The sequence below is a fragment of the Apus apus genome, chromosome 1 (assembly GCF_020740795.1).
Source record: "Apus apus isolate bApuApu2 chromosome 1, bApuApu2.pri.cur, whole genome shotgun sequence".
NCBI lineage: Eukaryota > Metazoa > Chordata > Aves > Apodiformes > Apodidae > Apus > Apus apus.
The window spans coordinates 53,276,061-53,300,373 of record NC_067282.1 but is presented as its reverse complement, the minus strand read 5'-3'; the positions used below and the strand labels follow the sequence as shown (position 1 = coordinate 53,300,373).

The 24,313-nt window shown below is 41.5% G+C and overlaps 1 protein-coding gene across 1 annotated transcript; it reads left to right on the top strand.

Annotated features, from left to right (window-relative positions):
- Positions 1 to 484: 484 nt before the first annotated feature.
- Positions 485 to 22,800, top strand: SLC15A1 (solute carrier family 15 member 1). The gene is made up of 22 exons (XM_051619994.1): positions 485 to 502; positions 3,426 to 3,510; positions 3,602 to 3,743; positions 5,134 to 5,253; positions 5,423 to 5,522; positions 5,758 to 5,848; positions 7,747 to 7,830; positions 8,998 to 9,080; positions 10,731 to 10,817; positions 11,840 to 11,929; positions 13,627 to 13,671; positions 13,776 to 13,808; positions 13,980 to 14,068; positions 15,283 to 15,364; positions 16,351 to 16,476; positions 17,880 to 18,029; positions 18,430 to 18,479; positions 19,078 to 19,185; positions 19,324 to 19,420; positions 19,869 to 20,015; positions 20,858 to 20,965; positions 22,308 to 22,800. The coding sequence occupies exons 1-22, from the start codon at positions 485 to 487 to the stop codon at positions 22,494 to 22,496; spliced, it is 2,124 nt and encodes a 707-aa protein (XP_051475954.1). The 3' UTR covers positions 22,497 to 22,800.
- The last annotated feature ends 1,513 nt before the right edge of the window (positions 22,801 to 24,313 follow it).

Here is a 24,313-nt window from a genome sequence, read left to right as displayed (position 1 = left end):
AAGGAAACAATCAGATCCATTTGTTTTAATAATTTTTGTAAGTGACTATTCAGTATCATGTTGAACACCATAGTGTTGCTGTCAGCTGTTTTCATTTGTTGTGAACTATGGACTAAATGAGGATCTCAGCAAACATATTTTTCTTGTAGTGATCTATTATGGGCACACATCATTTGCAAGCAGGGATTTCAAAGTTCACATCTTGTACTTGGTCTTATCTTAATGATAATGAAATCACTCATGGTTTTATAGGAAATGCTGACAATCCACTATGTGGGCACAGGGCTTTTACCTGCAGCAGTGTAAGCTCAGCCTTCAAGCCTGTCCCCTGAGCCCAGCAAGCCCTGCAGGACAATGCTTGGAGGGCTGCCAGGAGCAGTGAACCTGTCCTGAGCAGCTGGAAGCAGCTCCAGGGCTGTCAGTAGTTGCCTTCTCTCGCTAACCTCAGTGGGACCCCTGCTGTGCTTCCAGAGCTTCTCAGGTTATGGGAATGACTGCTAATGTGGATCACTCCACTAGGCCATGTATTCAGGCCTCCTTAAGTCTGAGCTATGGGAAATTTGTCCCTTTTCAGGACCTGACATCTTCCCCTGGAAGGGTATATTCAGGCTATTCCTTACTCTTGACTTGCCTTTAAGGTAACGTCCCTGAGAGTAAATTGAAACAGGATTAATCTTCTGTGTGGGTGATAGGGTGGTCTACCACCACCTTGAATGGTGTGTGGTGAGCAGTCATAGCAGGAAGGTGTCGTGAACCCACAGATGGGATGCTTTTTCTCACCAGTCCTTTTTGATGTTTCCCTGGGAGAGTATATGTGCCTGGAAAACAAGAGGTAATCCAGCAACATTTTTTCTAATAGAACCAAAAGGCAATCCAGCAAAGTTTTTTTTTAATAAAAACAAAAGGCAATCCAGCAAAATGTTTTCTAATAATCTCCATGAAATGTCACCTTTGACAAACTGAAAATTTACTAATCTTGAACAATACTGTGCTTGTGCTTGAAGATTTGTTTCCAGCTGAACTTTTCCACTGTCTTTCAGTGGTTTAAAAGGAATGTTATTTAACTTTTCTGTATTTTTCCCTCCACAGCTGCAAAAGGAAAGTCAGTAAGTATTGTTTTCTCCTATACTAAGTTGCTATACTGACTCTCTTTGGGTAACGTTTGGATAGTTTGAGCAGTGCACAAAAAATAATCATCCTATTAAAAATACTTTACAAGTATAATATGAGTTATTAGCCAACACATGTAAAGCTACACCTGGTAGCTTATTAAAACCCAGCTGAGCATTAAGTGTGCTCACCAAATAAATGTCTGAATAAATGTCTGAAGAGCCTTCGCTGAGAGAGTAGACATAGGCTGGGAGGAGAAAAGTCCCTGGAGACCATCTTTCCTGTGGCTGAGTTGTCATCATCCACCCACTCTCCCTTAGGACTCTTCTGACTTTCAGTGTTAGCTCTTCCTCTTGAATCTTTGAACTATTTATGACACCTGTCTCAGCAATCCTCTCTCTGCCTTTGCTTTTCTTATCTTGCAAGGTTTTACTCCACAGACTTTTCCCACAGGTTTCTCACAGCTTAGTGGCTTCCTCAGCAGCCAAAGTCAAAGTTGTGCAGCATAGTGATGTTGGACCTGTGCCTGGCACCCCCAGGGCAGGGGAAGGTTGCCAGAAACGTTAAAACATAGTCTTCAGGTTGCCTCTTCAGTGGTGGATCCAGCGCTTTCTGGCCAATAGGGATCACAGCAGAAAAGGCTTCAGTAAATGTGTGTGTATGCACATGTATAATGCACCAGAGGTTTAAGAGGACATACAGTGCAAAATAAGAACTGTTTATGTCTAGCAAGGTACAGCTGCATATACTGCTCTTGCTGGTTTTGTCTAGGAAAAAAAGAAGAAGGTCTGTTGCTTTGTGCCCCTGTTTGACCCTGGCTGTAGCATTAAAATCTCCACCAGTTCAGGAACAGCCAGGAAAAACCCTGTGGCTGTGGTGCTGGGGTGTGAATGCAGGACATCTCTGCAAGGCACATAAGCACTAGTGACTTCAAACAAACACCTAGCCTTGCTGAAAAGTGTTACCTCCCCAGTTCAGCCTGTAGCACCACCAGCACCATGAGCTGCTGGGTGGTGTGATGGTGTAGCACCGGGGAGGGATGGAGGTTTGAGAGCCCCAAGAGGGACAAAAATGTTTTAATTAGATTTTTCTGGATCACACCAGCCCATGGGCCAGGACTGCCCTGTCCCTTTTTTCTGCAGGCAGGCCAAACACGGCGAAGGCTGTCTCCTACTTCAGGTGGGGACATGCTCTCCTCCCCTCCTGGGTTACATGAGCAGAAACCAGATGCAGCGTGTGGATCACTGTTTTAGGTCCTGACCAAACAACTGCTGAAATCAAAACCTTTGGGGTATGTTTAATGGGTGCTGAGCCAAACCTTCATGGTGTGGTTCCCCATCCACCTCCTCAGAAGCCATGTGTGGCTTACTGGTGATTTCATGGACAGAGCTGGGTGGCAATCTCCTGTAGAAACTCCAGTCCACCAAAAGCTGTGTCCATGCTGGGGCTAGTAATCTACAGCTCCTGCTATCTTCAGCGGAGGGAATTAGACACATCCAAGTGAGTTTTTATCTAATTTTGAGATACATGTGGATGGCCTTCCTTTGGAGACACCTCTTCCTGCGCATGAAGGATGCGATGTCAGGAACGAGAAGCTTCTACTTAGATCTCTAATTTCTGTTGCTCTAAAGCTAGATTAGTCTCGCATGGCATTCACCTTGGCTCAAGCAAGATTCTTTCAGTGAAGATTCCTATCAGACCATGAGTAACATGTGCACTGGTTCAGGTGATAACAAAAATCAATGCTGTTCAGGCTGCTTGCACATTCTCATGCCCAAGTCAGACTGTCAGCAATACTTTCGCTGCTCCCTCTTATTTTAATTTCTTTTGCAGTATTCATAAATGAATAACATGTTCAAACATTTATCTGTCTCAACTGGAGGTATTTAGCAATATCCTTATGATTCTAATTTCATTGTGCTGTGGGCGTTTAGCATGGCAGGTTTTTTTTTTGTTGGGTTTGGGTTTTTAAAAAACATTGGGGTTTGCTTTTTTTTTTTTTAAATCCAATCAAGATTGCTCTAAGGATTAGATGCTGAAGACTTCAGATGTGCGTAGCACAACGCTTGAAGGTGAAATACAGCATTGCTAAAGATCTCTCACAAAGGGCAGATGAGAAGTCTGTAGAGCTCTGCAGACTCTTGGTTCAGGCAAACCAGTGTTGTTCCACAGATGCTTATGCAGCCTTCTAACCCCTGAGTACCTACCCACTCCCCTGAGTCTGTATTGAGCTTGCTCAAGCTGTGGGCTGCAGTGAGCAATGCTGGTCAGTGTTACAGAGCTCTGAGCTCACATTCTCTGTCCCTGTCCTTCAGCCGAGCTGCTTTGGATACCCCTTGAGCATCTTCTTCATTATCATTAATGAGTTCTGTGAGCGGTTCTCCTACTATGGCATGAAAGGTATGTCCTGTGTCCTCTGTGTCCTCGTGCCTACCATTATTTACCCAAACCTGACTTTGGTTTGTAATCCATTGTTTTGTTCTTCCTACAGCGGTGCTTGTTTTGTATTTCAAATATTTCCTGAAATGGGATAACAACTTCTCTACAGCCATCTACCACACGTTTCTTGCTCTGTGCTACTTGACACCGATCCTCGGAGCGCTCATTGCAGACTCTTGGCTGGGAAAGTTTAAGTGAGTGTTTCCTCAGAAAGCCAAAAACCATGAGCTCAGTGGTACTGAAACCATCTCCTAAAGCAGCTGTCTGGAACAGCTGGTGTTGGCTATGCTAGAATTGTTTGTGTTGGTTTTTTTTCCCCAAAGCTTGAGGTTTTAATTGATTTAGCTCTTGAAACTGCACTATGAGTTAACATTTGTTATGGTTCTGCTAATCAGTTAAAGGTAGTAACTTGCTTTCCAGGCACAATGAATGTTTTCTTCTCTCATCTGGGCAAAGTGTAAGCTGAACTAAGGAAAAGCATTCACCAGATTGTAAAAATAGATACTGAAGGTTATAAGTACATTGGCTTGAATCTACCTATTGCAGGTGGCCAATGAAATGGTGAAATACTGTGTTATCTGGTATTAACTGGGGCTTCTAGCTGGGGCTGCCCCTTCCCTGGAAGTGTTCAAGGCCAGGTTGGATGGGGTTTTTGGCAACCTGATCTAGTGGGAGGTGTCCCTGGCCATGCAGGGGGGTTGGAGCTAGATGATCTTTCAAGAACCCTTGCAACCCAAACCACTCTATGATTAATTTCAGTATCAACTTGACAGCTCAGTGGGAGGCTTTTCTGAGTTGCAACTCTTTCTTTAATTGATGAATTCTGGGTTTTTACCTGTGCGCTAGTTGCTCAGAAAAGCACCACTGAGTCAAGTGCTTTGAAGTGCTACTGAATTATTTCCAACAGCCTGATTTTGCTGTCCTTTCCTGAGGTTGTGATTCTAATAGTGTTTACATTGTCAGAAAAAAAGCACAATAAAGATTTATGGAGGGATATGAGTCAGGAATGTTAGCTGACTTGTCAAAGGTCTCCCAGAGATTAGAGATGAAGCTGGCTGTGCAGTCAGTCAGCTGCAGTCTGCACCATCTTCTGCTGTGTTGAGCAGGGCTGTGACCATGACCAGGTGTGCTCTTTGGAGCCCATCAGTGTAAACTCATTGCAAGTGGCTTGATATCTTGCAGAGTGCAGCACTTGTGTTCAGATGGTATGATTATGATTTTTTCTTTTTTTTTGAAATTTATTTTGGGTTGTATCTACCTTAACAAATGAAGCTTTGTAGACCTTGAATCCCTTCTCCTCTGATACCTACAGAATCTGATTGTCATCTTGCCTTGCTTAATTAAACAAGGGTAGCTGGACCATAATAATAATAATTTAAAAATAAACAGAATAGAAATGCTATGACAGAGGTATGTGGATGGATTTTTACAGCAGCCTGTGATAAGTCCATAACCTGTCATATTTGTTAATTACGCTTCCTCACTAAGTGTGTTTGAAACGAGTAAAAGTCTACATTATCTGTGTGTGTATATATACATGTGTAATTGTGTTAATAAGTCTAAAAATTGATCTCTCTTTGGCAGAACCATTGTCTGCCTGTCCATTGTCTATGCGATTGGGCAGGCAGTCACAGCTGTGAGCTCCATAAATGACCTGACAGATTACAACCGGGATGGCTCTCCTGATAATTTAACGCTGCATATGTGAGTTCCCTTCTGCATGGGTTCTTCTTAGGTTGACGAAGGGTAGGACAACTTATGCCTAAAATTTATGCTACTTCAATTTCAACTGTTTTGGCAATCTGTCTCTTATGTACACTTTAAGAGAGTGATTCCTTCTTTTCCCCTTTTTCTCTTTCCTGTTTTGTTCCAGCGCTCTGTCCATGACTGGCTTGATCCTCATTGCACTTGGTACTGGTGGGATCAAACCTTGTGTGTCAGCGTTTGGTGGAGATCAGTTTGAAGATGATCAGGTAATAATATCCTTCTGATGTTCAGTCATACCAATACTCTTACTGTTGTTTGACTGTTTTAATTGTCTAAGGATATCTATATTTAGACATGTGCATTACTGTAGTGTTTCCTAAGAAGCTGGAAAGGAACTAGATAACTGTTTCATCTTGAACTGTGCAAACTGGTTGTTCAAACTAGGCTGATAAGTGTGGTTATGCCTAAGCATTTCTTAACATCTTTTTGTTTTTACTGTAGGAAAAACAAAGAAGGAGATTCTTCTCTATCTTTTATTTGTCTATTAATGCTGGAAGTCTCCTGTCTACTATAATCACCCCAATTTTCAGAGGTAAGGCTACACATTTGTTTATAAAATAGTTAAACATCAGTAAAGGATGAGTATTTGATTACAGTCCAGGTAGATTTAAATCTATGATCTGCCCTTCAACATCTTGTGGAGTTCTGTGGCAAATAGTCTTCGAGTTTTCATGGACGTAATCCAACTTCTTGCAGGTGAGGTACTGTCAAAAACAAGCTAGTCTGAGTTCTGAATTGCCTTTAGGATCAGAAGTACTAGATCTGAAGAGATGTGCTGAAACCATCAACTTGTATGCCTAATGCAGGCTTCAATTCCACGCAGGACCAAATGTGGCACCTCTTGCAGTGCCTTTAAAACCACCACACAGGAAAGAGTTATACTATTTGCAAAGGGGAGGAGAGCCCTCTATTCTGGAAGTGGAAACTATTCCAAAGTGTGTGCATGCGAAATACAGAAGCATCTACACACATGGGAATAAACTTCTCCATGTGATAAACATGTTTTTCATATGGTTAAAGGAGAAAGTTATTTTCTCTTGTGCTTGTAATGAATAGCATGATCCCAAACAAAAAGCAAACAATTCACTGATTCATATGCATATGGATTTTTGTGACAAGCTTGCACAGATGGTGCTGTGTGGATGTTCTTAGCAGGAATTTGAGGAAGGCTGTTTTTCTCAAAAGAAAGAAAACAGCTCATGAGTTCTGGAATAACTGGGCTGAAATTCTGGCCTTCGGATTTCTTGACTCAAACAGTCTCTGTAGAAGCATTTGAGCACTTTGCTCTACCTTTTCCTAAAACTGAAGGAGGTATGCATGAGGCACAACACATGGTTTACTTCCTTGCTGATACCGAATGAAAACTACCTTGGAAAAAACAGACAAATTCAGCTGGGGAAAGTGATATCATCTTGTCCTGTAAAGGTTTAACCAAAAGGCTAGTAGACTAAATCAAGGTATTAATAAGCTGCAGGCTATTTTTCTTTTTTCTTTTTTTTTTTTCTTCTTTTTTTTTTTTTTTTTTTTTTTTTCCAAATCAGACTCTCTAATTTTACTGGTAGAAAAAGTATGGTGAAAAAGGTAATAATTTTGTTTAGTCTTTTACTTTTCCCTGCTAGTAGCTATGTCCAGACTTTGAGCGTAGTTTCAGAATGTATGTGTGAAGATTATGAAGTCAAATCTCTGACTACTGCTGTGGGGGAGGGTGTATGTTTGAGAAATTTTTCAGCTTGTCCCAAGAGTTTTGTAATCTGGTTCCTTTCTCACCAAGAACATACATTTGACCATTCTAGTAGGATTCTTCACTTCTCAGTGTAAAACTAAATGTAAATCTCCTATGAGGAGAGGCTGAGAGAACTGGGACTGCTCAACCTGGAGAAGAGAAGGCTCAGGTGGATCTCATCAGTGTATATAAATACCTGAAGGGAGAACGCAAAGAAGACAGAGTCAGGGTCTTCTCAGTGGTGCCCAGTGACAGGAGCAAAGGTAATGGGCACAAACTGAAACACAGGAGGTTCACTCTGAACATCAGGAAATGCACTTTCACTGTGAGGGTGACTGAGCCCTGGCACAGGTTGGCAAGGGAGGCTGTGGAGTGTCCATCCATGGAGATACTCAAAAGCCACCGGGACGTGGTCCTGGACAACCAGTTCCAGGTGGCCCTGCTTGAGCAGGAGGGGTTTGGACTAGATAATGTCCAGAGGTCCCTTCCAACCTAAACTATTCTGGGATTTTTCTGTTACATAATTTCTCTTTTCAGTAATGAAATATAAGCTGGATACTGATCATCTGCTCTGTCAATAACATCAGCAGAGATTTTTTATCCCCCACCCCCCACCCCGAGTTAACAGTGAGTGCGAAGAGAAACCCTGTGTAAAATACTGGTAGTGCTGACTGGATCTTTTTTTCTCATGTTACCTTGTACTTCAGCTCAAGAGTGTGGCATCCATAGCAAACAGCAATGTTACCCACTAGCTTTCGGAGTTCCTGCTGCCCTCATGGGTGTCGCCCTGGGTAAGTGGAACTGTTTCCATCTTGCTGCTTCAGTTATACACATGGTGAGATTTTAACGATCACAGAATAATGAGTAAGTGATAGAAATCTCCAGATATCAGCCTCTACCAATATCTGATCTTTTTCTGCCATTTTTGACTTAAACTTTTCTTTCTTGGGGGGAGGAGGAGGTGGAGGAGTGGTGTTTGGAATTAACCTGGAGCATTCATTTTTACAAAAGAAACTGAGACTAGAGGGAGGCACAAATATACTCTAGAGTTCTGTACACTATATAGCTTACTGCCAGTGTTTCTTGGACTACTGGGGTGTATAAATAAGATCTTTCGAATGTAGGGTGAGAACTCCGAGAAAATCCAGTTTGTGGAAACTCTCTGGAGTTCAGGACAGCAGATTGTAGAAGGTAATTGTCCCTGCACTGGATTAATGCCATATTGGTGTATCAGTATTTCTCAAGCACCTGCATTTTCACCAGCTTCCCAAGCTTTTCTGCTGCAGCACAAAGACCAAGAAACTGGGGGGGTGTTTCCATACATACCACAGTATCATCCCTCATGGTCCTGGTCTTTCGTGGTCCTGACTGGGAGCCCACCAAGAGTGGGCCTCCAGCTGGGGTTGGTGGGTGACCCATCTTGCCTCTGCACCCCACCCGGGCTGGATGGTTGCTGCAGGGCTTTGCCCATGTCCTGCCCTACACATGGGAGGGTGAGGCAAGGGAGCTTGCCTGGATGTGGGAGCTTAGGACACTTTGGCGAGTCCTGAGGTTCAGCCAGAGCCTCACGTGGCCTTGCATGACCTGAGCTACAGCACCCTGGACTCCTGAGGAGGAGCTCTTAAAGCTGGCTTAATCTGGTACAGCCAAGCCAGAGCCAAGAACCTGAGTGGTCCTCGTTTTGAACATCCCTCAATTAAGCTAACAACCCACTGAGAACTTAACGAAAGAGTTTCAAAATTTAGTCCTTTTTCTTAAATAAAAGCAATCTGCTGGTATTAATGTTTTTTACTGTATGATAACATGCCAACAGGTAATTGCATTGCTCCTTAGGATGCTTATTGCCATCCCCATGTCACTGCTTGACTGTTACAGTTTCATATCAAATTTCTTGCCACTATTTTCAGTTACTCCTCAGTTGTTTTGATTTTTTTTTTTTCCTCTATTTCCTATTGTAGTTGTGTTCATAGTTGGAAGTGGAATGTACAAGAAAGTTGAACCTCGAGGAAATGTAATGATTCAAGTTTCCAAATGCATTGGAGTAAGTACTATTTGTATTACCAAAAACCCTGGCAGCAGTTTTAAAAACTGTTCAGTAAAGTTGCCTGGGCCAGAAATCTGTCATATTGTGAGGAAAGCTTCTGAAGTGTTTTACTTTTTTCCTTAAGGAAGGCTTCTTACTGACACCTCCAAATTTAGACTGCCTTTTTATTTATCTATATCTTGGTTTGTATGTGACTTTATACCTGGAGGAAACAAAGTAAGATGTCAGTGATGTGTAAAAATTCATCACAACTTCTGGGAATCATTCCTTCCTTGTTTGTATGCTTTATTGCAGCCCTGTAGTAAGAGAAACACAGGTGCCTTGACCCGAGTCAAGAGCAGAGCTAATAGTACCTCTTATCAGCAAAAAAATTATTGCTTATTAAAATAATGTTATTTACAATGCAGAGGTATATTGATCCCCAGTGTGTTAGGGAGGTCCAGGAGTGTTACAGTTTTAGTACAAGCCTGCAAGCAAGGCAGCTAAATCTGCATCAGTCGTACTGCATGTCTCAACTTTGCAGTGCCTCAATTTTGAGATCAGGTGATTTTTTTCATTGAAGGCCTTCTTCATTCTCCATGCAGATCTGCTAGCTTGGTGCAGCCCAGACCACTGCTTATATTGTAAGAGCTGCCAAAACCAAATCTCTGTAGGTGAATTTGGCTGTTGCTTAGAGCACTGCCTCCAAGGCCCAGCTCAGCTTTGCATGCTTTCCATGTAGGAAGTCTCAGGAGTTCTTCAGGACTTGTGCATATTAGGTATGAGGAATATCTACAGGATTGTTATGGTTTGGGAGACCCTGGCACATATAGAGAGGGTCCTTAGGACCCTGACAGACTGGAAGGGTCAGTGTTCCCGCCCGCTTCCTGTCACAATCTATAAAAGCCAGGAGAGCCAGAAACTGGGCCCTTCTCCCTACCTGCTCCTTTCTCCTTGCTGGGGCTGCTGCTGGTTCCTTCGGCTTCCCACGTGCTCACTCCAGAGTCCAACTGCATCGGGTGCTGGGAGGAGCTGTGGACCTCTGCCCTGGAGTGGCCCTGCCTTTCCCATATCCCTGCCATCCTTGAGATTGGTTTTGTGTATAGATGCTTACCTGCTCTTCCCCCACGTTTCACCCTTTTATCCTGTGTTATAGTAAATTTGTTTCTAGTTTCAGTTTCCAAAGTTTAAGTCTCTCTTCCTTATTCCCCTTCTATCTTCCCTTGGGAGGGTGGAGGGGGGTAACAGAGAACAATTCTGTTCTCTGATTTTTAGGATTCACCTTTAATACTTAAATCAGGACAAGGATGCAGCTTCTCATAGTGAAATACACTGACAGCCATTCAGCTCTGAAAACATTCTTCTACTTATTGTTGTACGTAAGTTGGTCTGAAGTAGGCAGGTCTTCAAGATCCTACCAGCAACCCGCATTGAGAGAGACCTCTCTGAGCTGCTTGGTTTGCCTAATCCCAGGTGCATGCTCTGCTGGATATGCAGTGTGAGGCCTTAAATGCCATATTCCCTTAGATGCCCGGAGCAGTTAACAGAGTTAAGCTTTAGCACTAGGAAGCAGGAGTGTCATTTTTAATGACAAAACAGCCTGTAGCATTTACAAATACTATGCAAGTATTTATAATTGCCATTAAACAAAATTCTGTCTCTCCTCAGTTTGCCATCAAAAACCGGTTTCGGCATCGCAGCAAGGAGTTCCCCAAGAGAGAACACTGGTTAGACTGGGCGAGTGAGAAGTATGATGTAAGTGCTGCCTGAGCACTCCTGTGCCATCAGATCCTCTGATCCTCAGCTTCCCTTCTGTCTGCTCTGTTCCACTGCCTCAAGTGCTGGACAGACAGATTTGGGCCTCTCAATCATTTAGAAGCTAATGCTCTGGCCAAACCTCAGTGCTCCCCTGGGATTCTCCCCAGCTCCTGTGGGAGAAAGCAGAGCTGTGTCACTTGATGCTTTGTGGGATCATATGCTTCCCAGGGAAATTCAGGGGCGATGAAGAAGAGACCATTTCCCTTATCAAACAAATATGAGCACCTCTTAGTTTTTGAGTTAGTTAAACAGCAAGTGTTTTTCTTGTCACCTTTTTGTTTCTCTCAGTAAACTGGCTTCAAGCACAAGTATCCTAGTACAATGACTGTAGGAGGGAAAAATGGGCATGGGGTTGGCTGTCATGGTTAACACACAGGGCCATAACACTTGTCATGGAATCAAACTGGAGAATTATGCTTAGGAATCTCAGCTTAAGTGGATGAACACTGCATCCTCCTGGCCTCAATACAAGCTCCTTACCATGACTCCCAAAGCATTGCGTCTCCCAGTCCCCAGCCACGTCCTATGCCTCCATATTCTGATATCAATGGCAGCAGAACCCTTAGTCTATCCCTTTTGTTTTCCTTTTGCCTATATGCATTTTGCCTGTGTGAAATGCACTCCCCAGTCACAGGTCGTTCAAATGCCCCCTTCCTAGAAAAACAAAGCAGCACAGAGCACAGTACACGTGCCAAGGGGCACAGGTCTGTCCTGTATCAGTGTCACCTTTAACCAGCAGCCCTTCCCACACTCACTAGCAGACCTTCTGCTTTTTAACAGAAATCTGCAGAAGTACCCGCAACCTCCAAACTTTAGAACATGGGTAAATACTACTTGTTGTCTCTTTACCCACTACTGTGTTGTGAATGTCTGCAACTGTCTATCTCTCTTTTTTTTTTTTTTTTCTTCTTTCTTCTTTTTTTGACCAATTCTTCCTGTGTAATTCTCATTTGCTGCAGAAACGACTGATTGCTCAGACTAAGATGGTGTTGAAAGTGCTTTTCCTTTACATCCCCCTTCCCATGTTCTGGGCACTCTTTGACCAGCAGGTAAAGTAGAAATTGTTTGGCTTGGTAATTAGAGCTGTACCACATCACTCTACATAGTATGAGGTCACCAGAGGTGCTTATGGGAGGGTGGAATATAATTCTTTGCAAATTCTTTAACCTGGTTCTAATGCAGAGAGGTAGTTACTGAGTCATGTTAGTACGGGATGTTCTGCACCAAGGGGCAAGTCAGCTTATCTGGATGTGCTCAGGACTGTTTCAGTGACTCAGGCCTGTCCAGATCTTACATCAGCCAGGACTCAGAGGATGACACAGTAATTTAAGGCTGTCTTAGTTCTCACACTTCTTCCACTGTCAGCTATGAGATGAAGTTTAGGGTCCTAGTGTAAATGCTCTGGAGAATCAGGGCTGCAATGACCTGGAGATGCCAGTTTGCTCACTGACTCAAAGCTGTTAGAGATACCTCACGCCTTCAAGCAGAAGTGTGATTCCTATTCACTTGCTGGACTGAGTGCTCAGGACTCATGGAAGCAGGCTTTCATAGTGAAGTATGAATTTAGGAGTGTATCTGAGAGAACTGAAAAGCTTCATCCAAGGCAGAATGTAGGAAACTATGTCTACAGTGCCCAGATTGTGCTGCTTTAGTCTAATACCGATGAGCTTGTAACTATCAGAATGACCTGTTGCAAATTCAGAACTAAATGCTCATTACATGAGTAAGAACCCATCTCTAAGACAGCAGATCACATAATCACAGAATCTTAGGGGTTGGAAGGGACCTCGAAAGATCATCTAGTCCAACCCCCCTGCCGGAGCAGGATCACCCAGAGCACATCACACAGGAACACGTCCAGGCAGGTTTTGAATGTCTCCAGCGAAGGAGACTCCACAACCTCTCTGGGCAGCCTGTTCCAGTGCTCTGTCACTCTCACAGTAAAGAAGTTTTTCCTCACACTTATGTGGAACTCCTATGCTCCAGTTTGCACCCATTGCCCCTTGGATGCACATTTATGTCTCATCCTGGGCTCAAGCTGAAAGTCAGCCCCTCATAGAATCATAGAATGTCTTGGGCTGGGAGGCATCTCTAAAGACCATCTAGTCCAACCTCCCTACAATAAGCAGGGACATCTCACACTAGAATGGATTGCTCAGAGCCCCATCAAGCCTGAATTTGAATGTCTCCAGGAATGGGTCCTCCATCACCTCCCTAAGCAACCCATTCCAGTGATCCACCACCCTCATACTAAAGAACTCTCCCCTTCTCTAGCTTAAAACCATTACCCCTTGTCCTACCATTGACCCATCCTCTTGACCTGGCAGTCAGCAGCTTATCTGGGTAGAGGGCTCCAGGCAGGCCCAGCCCCAGCCTGGCTGCTCACTGCTGGGCTGTGGGAGGGAAGGACAGGCATGTCCATGATGTGTGGTGCCCAGGCTCAGGCAGGTGGCACAAAGGTGCCCTGTGGTTTCTGTGCACAGCGTGTGCTTGGCATCTCTCTGGGTAATCTCTGCATCTAAAGTATTTTCCACTCTATTTCACAAAACTAGTAAATAAAGTGAAATGGGCCATGAGGATCACTTTGTTCAAATGTTTACATTGCAGAGTAAGAATACTCCTGTAGCAAGCTAGCTTCGTTTTTTTATTGTATGTCTTTCCCAACACTTTACTTATGAAAACAATTCAAGAGGAACTTTGGAAAATTTATTTACTGTGGCATTTAACTTTCTCTTCTTTTGTTAAGGGCTCAAGATGGACATTGCAAGCCACAACAATGGATGGGAGTTTTGTAGGTTACTTTTTATTGCTTTTTTTTCCTTAATCAACATTTACTTTCATATTGATTTTATTTGTTGTCATAATATGAAATCCTGTTTCTTGTTTCTTCACCAGGGAACTATTCATATTCAGCCAGACCAAATGCAGGTACAGTAATCTTCTCTCTGCCAATTCTAAGTGCTTCCTAGAGATAGTATTTATTTATATGTGTGCGTGTCCATGTATGCATGTGTGTTTGTATATGTATATAAATTGTCTGTCTTAAAAAAAACAACAACTTTGAAATACATTTTTTCCCCTTATGTTCATCTTTGACAGACTGTGAATCCGATCCTGATTATTATAATGGTCCCGGTTGTAGATGCTGTGATTTATCCTTTAATCAGGAAATGTAGGATCAATTTTACGTAAGTTGATGTACTTATCTGACTTTAACAGGGGCTCATGAGGCTCTTCCATTCTTAATGTAATAAGGGCAAGCGTTCAGCTAAGGAGAAAATAGCAGTGTACTTAAAATGGGGTTAATATTTTAAAGAAATTAAAATTAAAAACTTCATAAAATACTGCAAGAGGTATGTAGAGTCAGCACAGACTAGAGGAAGATAATCTGATAGTAAAGTAACAACTGAATAATAAAGTAACAATATTTTCCAGTTAAGGACAAAATATTTTAATTGCAGGAGAGATTCTGTTTACTGTTTTCCACTTCCCTCTTGTCTTCTCCCTCTACCTCCTGAAGTATATGAAGTAGAAATACAACATACATCCTTAGTATGTGTCATGTTTTGGGCTTAAAACTACCTGAGAGGAGATGTGTTTCCTCTCCAGTCCCAGGGAGGACTTTGGCTCACTGAATACTTCTGTGTGTAGCTTCAGAGAGCATTTCACATGATTTGTAATGTTGATAATGAAGTGGCTAGCACTTGCAAGTTAGAGAGGCAGAAGAGAATACCATTCTCAAAACAGTTTTTGTAGGGTGAAGATGCAATTCTGTTTTTCCATCTAGTTATGAAAAACAGAGGGAATGTGCTGTGCTGGAAACATGGTTATTCACTGGTGGACACTCTGCATCTGAGAAACAACGCCATAAACAAAATATCTGCCTTACGTTTACCCTTACAACTTACCTGAATGTCAGTAGATGTTTCCTAGTTCAACATATTTCCCAGACTTTTTTGTTGTTCAATATTAACTTGATTTAAACATTGCAATCTAGGCACAAGGTGTTGCCGTTTTTAAAAGGTGTAACTTCTTATCTAGTTCCTCATTGTTTTAATGCCCTGTTTTAAACCATACTGTATTGGGATGTTTTTTCTTCCTGCAGATCAGACTTTTCTAGAAACCTAATAATTATGTTCAGTCAACGTCCGAGCCCAGCACACGCAGAGTAACAGATTATCAAGATGCTACAGGAAAGATTTATTTCCCAGTAGTGTAACTATGGATTGAGGCACTCAGCTTAGCAGGATACCTTCTCTAACAACATCAGCCCTTCAAATGGAGATAACATGCTACTTGTGGCCATTTGAGTTTCACACCATGGAAAGAAAACAACCAACAGCTGAAACTTTGAATTAATGTTAGTCTTGAAACTCACAGATGTGTTTTGTTGTTTTACTAGGCCCTTGAGGAAGATGACTGTGGGCATGTTCCTTGCGTCTATGGCTTTTGTTGCTGCTGCCCTTGTGCAAGTGCAGATAGACGTAAGTTCAGCCACATGCAAGTATTTACTGTTACTTTTAGATGGTAGTACAGAACAAAGTGTGTTTAGGGGGAAAATGAGCCAAGCCTCCTAAATTCAGAACCAAGCAGAGAAGCAGAGGGAGGGAAAATAATAAAGAATATTGTGAGAGTGTGATTAGCTTAATACAATTAACTAGCTATGAACACCATCCTGCTAAACATAATCTCTGCATTTAACATAAATCATGCATTAGATGCAACCTCAGGTCTTTAGTCTGAGTTTAAAAGCTGAAAACTAGAGATTGGTTTGGCCTGCCAGGGAGCTGCTTGGTATCTCTGATCTCTTCTGATATTTAGGCTGAAGGTGAGGTGTAACATCACTGCCAAGTTTTTGACTAAACCATCTCCCTATGCACCACATCTACAAATCTTTTAAATACCTTCAGGGATGGTGGCTCCACAACTGTCCCAGGCAGCCTGTTCCAGTGCCTGAAACCCCTTCAGTAAATCAGTTTTTCCTAATACCCAATGTAAACCTCCCCTGGCACAACCTGAGGTCGTTCCCTCGTGTTCTACTGCTTTTTACTTGGGAGAAGTTCATTTTCAATGGTCTATCACACTGGTCAGTGCCAATACATTTCTGCCCAGTTCAGCAGCAGGGAAGAACAAGTCAGAACATGGTACGAAGACACTCAGGACCCAGGTAGCCGTAAGATGTGGGAAAAGCCCATTCCTTGAACTGCAGTGTGGCCTTGGTAGTGGCAGCATGCTGCAGGATGTGATCAAAGAGAAGTCACATGTGGCCATAGAGGCATTGTTGTGGGTGAAAGACTCCTTTCCTGCAGTAAGGCAGCTTGTGAGACTAGTAATAAAACCCATTGTTGAAGCTGCATCCTTCAGGCAAATGCTGTTCTTCCTCATGAGATAATTGAGATCACCATAATTTTAGTCCTTTTTCCATGTGACTTATGATAGGGAACTGATTTTGCATTTTCTGTCCTTACAGAAAACTATTCCAGTCTTCCCTGTAGGTAACCAATCCCAAATCAAAATAATAAATCTAGGTGCTCATAGTGCAACAGTTCGATTTGGATCTCAACTTGAGGATGTGACAGTACAACCTATGAAGTGGGTAAGTAAGGAGATCTGGAGATCAGCAAGTAAGAAAAATAAATTTAAAAATCTAATGGAGTATGTTAAACTGGTCCTTAACTAATGGTTCAATATTTATCATTTCTAGGGCTTTTTTTTCTTTAGAAATTTTAAGGATTTTTTTTTTTTTGTATTGTGAAATGAATTGTTACTGAAAAAACAGTGAATACAGAAATGGTAACTATTTCAATATTCAAAGCAGTACTAGTTTATTTTGGCAAGCATATTTTTCAAGAAAGCGTAAGAAACTTAATAGTGACTTTGAACTAAATGTAAACTTCACTCTTGCTAAAAAGGTGTCATTTCTTAACAGCAAGAACACTCCTTCCTTCAGTAAAAGTCCATTCAGCTCTAGTAAGTCATTGGCTCTTACTGCAAGTGATCACTTACTTGAACAAGGAGCTTTCTGTGGCTACACTGTTACATATATGAAACTTCAGATTTTGCTGCCTAATAACCTTTTCAGGCTCTGTTGCTGTACAACCTTGATAGCCCTATTGACAGCTAAATGTGGTAGAGCCGATGGACATTTTAAATAATTTTAATTAAGTTAGGAAGTGTGTTCTTTAATAGCCTGCACTCCTGCTTCCATATAAGAGGAGAAACTCTATTCCATCCTCTTCCATTTGCCTCACACGGAAACTGAGCTGTGAGGAGAAGATATGGGCACTCAAACTGTATGCTGATGTGGAATTGGTATAAGCATGGTGCATACCTTAAAATGAACAGTGTAAAATGCTCCACTCCCCACTATAGACATTTTATAATCCAGATGTTTTGGATTATAAAAACCATTTTATAATCGTATAAAACAAGGGTTTTGTTAGTTCTACATTAATGTGTTTATTGATGTTTAACTATTTTCTGTTGATGAGAAATGTATTTAGAATATTTAAAACATGTCCTGCTAATAGTAACTTCTTTTATGCTAAAAGCAGAAATATGCAGCTTGCATTTGCATTTCTTAGGAGATGTTACTATTTGGAATAGGCTACATCTTAATTTATGCTAGTGCTGCCTCAGTATCTTAACATTATTTTATTTGGTAGTGGAGGTGGTAAGCCTGATTTATCTGGAGCAAGAAATGCACAGGAAAATATAACAGCTATTCTATAATGATTGTGGGAAGGTCCTGTTGCTTTGAAGCTTGTGTAATAAAAAAAATGAATAAAAAATAGTGATAAACTGAAATTAGTGCTTGATGTGGAAAACCAAACAGAAATGAAAGTGAGGAGATGCTCATGAACTCTGGCACTTCAGAAGTAGCACACTTGTAAACTTCTGACACATTCCCCTTCACCCCAAAGTCCTTCACGCTCCCTCAAAGGTGCAGACAAACATGCACTTGCAGGGAAATTCATGGCAATTTGTTTGTCTTTGCAGACGGACTACATGACATTTGAGCGTTCTGAGTTGACATCACTAAACGTAACCTCTGGAGGTATAACAACAGCAAGGTTTTTTGACTTTGCAGAGGGAAACCGTCACACTCTTGAAGTTAAAAAAACTGAGACTGACCTTGTTGCTGAATGGGTAAGTCTGCTTAATTCCCAAGATGTACATTAATGCCTTAGCAGTATCTACACGGTGTGTGAAGCTGAGAGGACAAGCTCTGTCTGGGAAGCTTTCCACTTTGTGGTGTTTTCTGTCTCTTCTCTCTGCTGCACTAGTGAGACTGGTGAGCTGTAGAGAGCAGGACAAGATGTTTAAAAAAACAAAGTAAAAAAATTACCAATTTAGTGTTTAATTTGATGGTTACCCTTTCACCAAGACTTAAATGTGTGGTCATACAGTGTTTTCTAGTAGGATCCTGACAGGGAAATCTGGAGCCTTGCTCTGAAATCTCTGATAATTCTCACTGCTATGTAATAGTGCACATTTAAGTTGTTCACTTTTGCCAGAAAAGTATCTTAATAATGGTTTCTTCCATCAGCTGTTTGACAATGTCACTTCAAAACCAGGAGCAGGAAATAATCTCATCAGGTAGAGTTTGTTTCCTCCTAAATTTTGGCTCTAGTGTGGCTGTCTCTTCAATCTGCCTGTTGGGTGGGTTCTCCTTGCTTACCATAATTTTCTATGCTGTGGGAGCTCACCACTTGCTGGGCACTTCACTCAGTGGTTAGGGGTTGTAGGGACTTCTGGGGCATGTTCCATTTAAGTTGTCTTGCATATCTACTTTGGGTATAACTTAGCTGAAATTGGAAGCATATGCTGTTCTCCATTGTCTAGACTTTTTTGGAGACAACCGGCGCAGGTTGCGTGTTCCCCTTTTTCATCTTGGGTCACAAGTATGGTATCACTCCCCTGCTTTTCTTCTCCATCTTCTATTTGCAGATGCATTTGTTATTGGTTGTAGCAGAAGCTTGCTTTTGCCATCCTTCTAAGCAGACAGGGGGCTGATGTGGGTCTAGATTGCTTTTTGCGTTAGCCACGCTTCCAGAGACTTAGAGTTCTTTCAAAAATGTTGATGGACAGAAATGGAAGGGGATACTGTGCTGCCAATATCTAATTAAAAGTAAAACCTGCCTTCTTTGACTTACACATACTTTGTTTAGTGTTTCAACATTGTTGCATTTTTAAGGTTCATAAACAATTTGCCTGATCCTGTCAACGTCACTATGGGTGACACTTCTTTTGGAGAACTGATGTCTCTTTCTGCCAGTAATTATACCATCTTTGCAGGAGGAAGGTAAGCATTTTCCCTTACCCTAATCAAGCCACTTAAAAACATGCTTGACCCTGGGAAAAGGGCATAGAACTCTCTCATTTTTTATGATACACACAATTGTCTATGCCTATGGTCTGAGATGTGTTTTTTCTTTTTCAGAAAAGATACAATTACAGCCACTAGAAATTCAGTCACTTGTTCAGCTCCTGCACAGGCATTTGGATTTGGCAGTGCCTATACTATTGTAATTAATGAGGTAAGTTGCCAGTGCTTTTGAACAGACAATACAGAATTAATTTTCATGGCAACATTTTATTTTAATTAAAAAAAAAACACTTGTAGAATTATCACTCTTGTCCTTAGTCATACATATGATAAAACTCAGGTATGTTAAACAGAACATAAAACCATGTTAACTATAAAAATAATGTTAGGTATGTATGATTATGACATAATGCAAGAATGTATGTTCATCATTAATGGCCTTAAAACTTTAGCCTGTTAGACACTGAGAATTTGCATGGCATCTCCTATAAAATAACTACTGCTTTATAACTAGGTATGCAGTGCTTCACATACATTATTTCTTATTTACCCAGAACTGTGTGTATATATATAACTGAGGAGATGATACAGAACTGCTTAGAGTACTTTGTGTACAAGACACTTTATCACTGTTTGTAATGTGTCATTTTAATTTCCAGTGTACTGCAGAAACTCTTGCTGTAGAATATTCTGAAGACGTCCCACCCAATACAGTCCATATGGCTTGGCAGATTCCTCAGTATTTTATTCTTACGTGTGCAGAAGTAGTCTTCTCTGTCACTGGGCTTGAGTTTTCATATTCACAGGTAGGTTTTGCCCTTCAGAGCTCTCCTTGTGTTAGGAATCCTGGTGCAAATGAAGATCTTCTGTGACCTGTTGTTTTTAAGTGGTGCTTTCATACTACTGCTTTGGACAGCTATGTCCTTCAGAGCTCACTAATAGGACTATAGGCTGATCTAAGTTGGCTTTGTTTCACTTGCATTCAGTGTTTTCCATTAAGCTCTGCTGAATTATATCATTTGCAGACTTGACCATCAATATTTATATCTCCTTCCCATGTGTGACTTCCCATTGCAAATAAGTGGAACTGCACTGCTGCTGCAAAACCAAACAGGAGAGCACTCAAATATAAACTGAACAAGTACTGACACGTTATCCCCACACCAATTCCTTCCATAGAATATTTAGTGGCAGTTTGATGATATATTTTTAATTCCTTTGTTTTCCAGCTCTCGTTTGTATTATCAGCTGTGTGTATTTATTCCCTTAATTCTGAGTCCATAAACTGCAGGGATGGGAACACCCTAAGATGTGCCTTGCTGGGCTATGATGCACTCCATTTCTTAATTTAATGTGTGCCACATGCAACCGAGTCAGATGCGAAATGTGCCTGTTAGTTACTCAATGTGTACAAAGTAAAAGGTGTTACAGTCAGTATTAGCAACCTCTTGCTCCTCAAAGCCTTCCTCAGGCCTGTTTAGTTCTCTATATACATTTTAAATTAAAACAAAAAACACAACACAAATGCCAACCAAACCAAGAAGTCCCCAGACAACTAGTGTTTGTTACAATGTAAAGAATGTGGTAAGCATCAGAAAATAAGTGGTAGCAGTGTCTGATTAAAGCTGAAGTGCCTTTGCTTCTCTAGGCCCCATCTAACATGAAGGCAGTGCTGCAGGCAGGATGGCTGCTGACGGTGGCTGTTGGTAACATAATTGTCCTCATTGTGGCTGAAGCATCCACAATCAGTGAGCAGGTAAGCACATGAGCAGTCAGGTGCCTTTGTGTTACAGTAAGAGAAAGCAGCTTGCATAGAAGGGGGAGGGAGGGTGGAGAATCCTCAACCACAACTTCTGAACATCAGCTTTATGGTGGGTTTGCATTTATAATTGGAATGTAGGAGGTTAGTGTTGCCTACAAGAGTATAACAGTCAGTTGTAGAACTAGTGCTTGACCGAATCTCATTAGAGTACACAAGTAACAGAGTTATGAATCTTTATAAACTAACTGGATTAAAACTTGTCTTCTAGAGCCACTTCTTGTTTTTTTTTTTTCCCAAAAATTAAACTTTAAACAACTCTGAGCCTTTGAGCAACCTGGTCTAGTGGAAGGTTCCATGGTAAGGGAGTTGGAACTAGATTATTTTTAAGGTCCTTTCCAAGCCAAACCATTCTAGGATTCTAACAAATACTCCTTCTACAAAGGTTTGTACCTCTTACCTGTATTTTGCCATTCCTATTTCTGGCTCTATCAGGGTCCTTCTCTTGCAAGCAGCAGTTTCTAGCATCTCTATAACAAATTGCTTCTCATGGTGTGGAAATGCTGTTGAACTCCTGAGCTGAAATTCTAGAGTAATGGGATTAAAAGCTACAAAAATTCTGTTCACTGCTAATGAACCTTCATCTGCATACCTCAGTCTTGCCACATCACTTCTTCTGGCTCCATTGGTTTCAAACATCACTTCTTGGAGCATGAGAGCTGTGGTTCTCCTGGTAAAAAGCACTTGGCATTTTCTCAGACCATTTGTGGCACTCCCTAATGAATCAAAAAGGATAACAGAGAGGGGAAAGCCTGTCTTGGAAATGGGTCTGGCAGACTCAGTTTCAGCTAAATTAACCAGAAAGAGCATGAAACAGGCTTTTCAAGTGGAGATAGCACTTTGAAACCAAAGTTCCTGGGCTTGCTCTCTGCCCTCGTTTCTGGTCAGTAGAAACTTTACTGCTGACATGAGTGAAAACTGGTTCACTACCAGCCTGATTAAAAATGAAATTACCTGACCAAAAGGAGATGCTAAGTTTCCTTCTCAGGCTTTCACTTCATTCTCATGCCTCCAGAAAGAGGATATTGTAGAACTTTACAGCATTCGTAGAACTTTTGTCTCTTTTTTGAAGTCAGAACTGTTGAAAGGGAGTAAATTCTGAGTTGCTTTAGTATTTATCATAAACATCTAATACTTCATCCTTGAAGTCATATGGTACTTGTTATACGTGCTTAGTTTCACATTCTGAATTAACTTAATCCCTTACAAACAGTAAAAAGGTGTAATTCTTTTGAAGAATAACTGTTGATGGATAATTATACTTTTTATTTATTTACAGTGGGCAGAATACGTTCTGTTTGCTGCCTTGCTGTTGGCAGTTTGCATCTTTTTTGCTATCATGGCTTATTTTTATACCTACGTTGATCCGAATGAGATTGAAGCCCAACTTGATGAGGAAGAAAAGAAGCAAGTAAAAAAGAATGAAAACTTCAATGAAAAGCAAGTTGAAGCTGACTCTCACTTGTAAAATGTGTATTCAAGGAGTGTTTATAAATTATGGTATCCCATTAACTACCCCTGCAGTAAGAAGAATCAGGACATCAGTAACATGTCTGGATGAAATGCCGAATGGGAGAGGTTAAGAAAAACTGGTTTAACTTAAAATGCAGCCTCTCTTGGGAAGCAAGAGGAAAAGATCAGTTTTTCTTGTACTGAACATGGTATCTTGAAGAAACTCCAGGAGAATTTGCACTGTTAATGTACCTCAAGCTTACCTACGAAAGCATTGACATATTGAAATTGCACTTGGCACTATTAGACCCTGTGGAAAGATGTATTTTTATACTGCATTTCAATTTTATATCATGAAAGAAACGAGTATTGCCAAGAAACAGTAATTGAAGCCAAGCTGTCTGCATGACCCCTCTAGCCTCACTGTTACTTGAAAGGAGCAGGTCACATGTGCCTTAAATTCCTTTTGTATTTCCTTAAGGATCATGGGAGCAAAACTCTGGCATTGTTCAGCTTAAAGTGCTGTCTGTGCTCCGCATGACAGTAACCTGGACATCCACCATAATATAATGCTTTGTGTGCCTGTTAACTACCCATTTAACTTCTGTTATGTTTTAAATCAAATATATGAATGAGATGTCCACTCAGGTAAACAGAAAAGGGTGAATGACATTTGAAATAAGCAACAGCAATAAAACTTGTGTTGTAACAAACTAACGGGAGCAAGGTAAGTGTATGACTTAGTTGCATGTTAACATAACTTGATACCACCTCTCTGCTGCTGCTTCATGTGTGATCCAGTGCTTGAAACTAAGTAGACCAGTGTCAGTCTTCTCTGTCTTAATATACCTGTAACACCCATCACATCTATAGTAGGAAACCCTAAAGTTTGCTGCTTCACAGGATTCTCTGGCCCTGTGGACCATGTTCACAGAGAGCCGGTTGCCTGGATTCCTGTATTTGGATCCACATCCTACACTTGCTGCAGGAGCTGGCTTGTATTTCCTGATCCTTGGCCAGACTTGAAGATGCTTTGGTACCTGGCTTCCACTGCTCTTACCCTAATTTACAGCAAATCCAGCCTGTGTATGCAAGTGACCACGCAGGCATAGATATTCAATCAATGTGCAATGCAGGTGCATGGGTCCTGGCACCCCTGATTCCTACTCCTAGTTGCTGGCCCTTAAACCTCCATGCAACAGAGAATAGAGCCACTCACCCTAACCAAACAGAAATGGAGTTTGATGACGCAAGTCCAAGGTGCTTTTCCCCTGCATCCTAGTTAGTCCTGTACCCAAACTGGCCTCCCAAGGGCACCCAGGGAGAGGTTTTCCCATGGATTCAAGATGCTGGGGATCCCCCTAGCCCATGGGACTGAGGGTTTCCTTGAACAGCCCTAGAAGGACCTGGTTCCCTGTCATCTTCTGAGGATGTAACTAGCTTTACTTGGGGTGGAATCACCAGGTTTTGCCATGCGCTTTAAGCAAAATTGTCTCTTAACTGTACCTGTACAAGGTAGCACCTTCTGTCCACTATTTTGCCCATACCAGTTGATATGTTTATTTAGCATTTTATATTTCTTTTTTCCTTTTATATGCAGGTCATATGTTTATTTTTAATATCATAAGCTGTTGGAAGTTAATATTTTAGCAAACCCACTAACTTGTCTACCATGTGCAATGGACATTTTATGGGTAGAAAGCCACTAATGCTGTATGATTTGATGAGAAATCCTTTCTAAACTTCCTCATCTCTTCAGCCCTGGGAGGCAGGATAGAGATAGATGTGATGAGATTTTATCTCATTTAAAACAGGGATTGAAGTAATAGAAGT

What these genes read in the sequence shown, in the direction of transcription:
- SLC15A1 (XM_051619994.1), top strand. An exon ending in TCTTGGCTGGGAAAGTTTAA is followed by an intron (nt 3,744 to 5,133) that starts GTGAGTGTTTCC and finishes TCTCTTTGGCAG; the next exon opens with AACCATTGTCTGCCTGTCCA. An exon ending in GGGCGAGTGAGAAGTATGAT is followed by an intron (nt 10,818 to 11,839) that starts GTAAGTGCTGCC and finishes CATTTGCTGCAG; the next exon opens with AAACGACTGATTGCTCAGAC.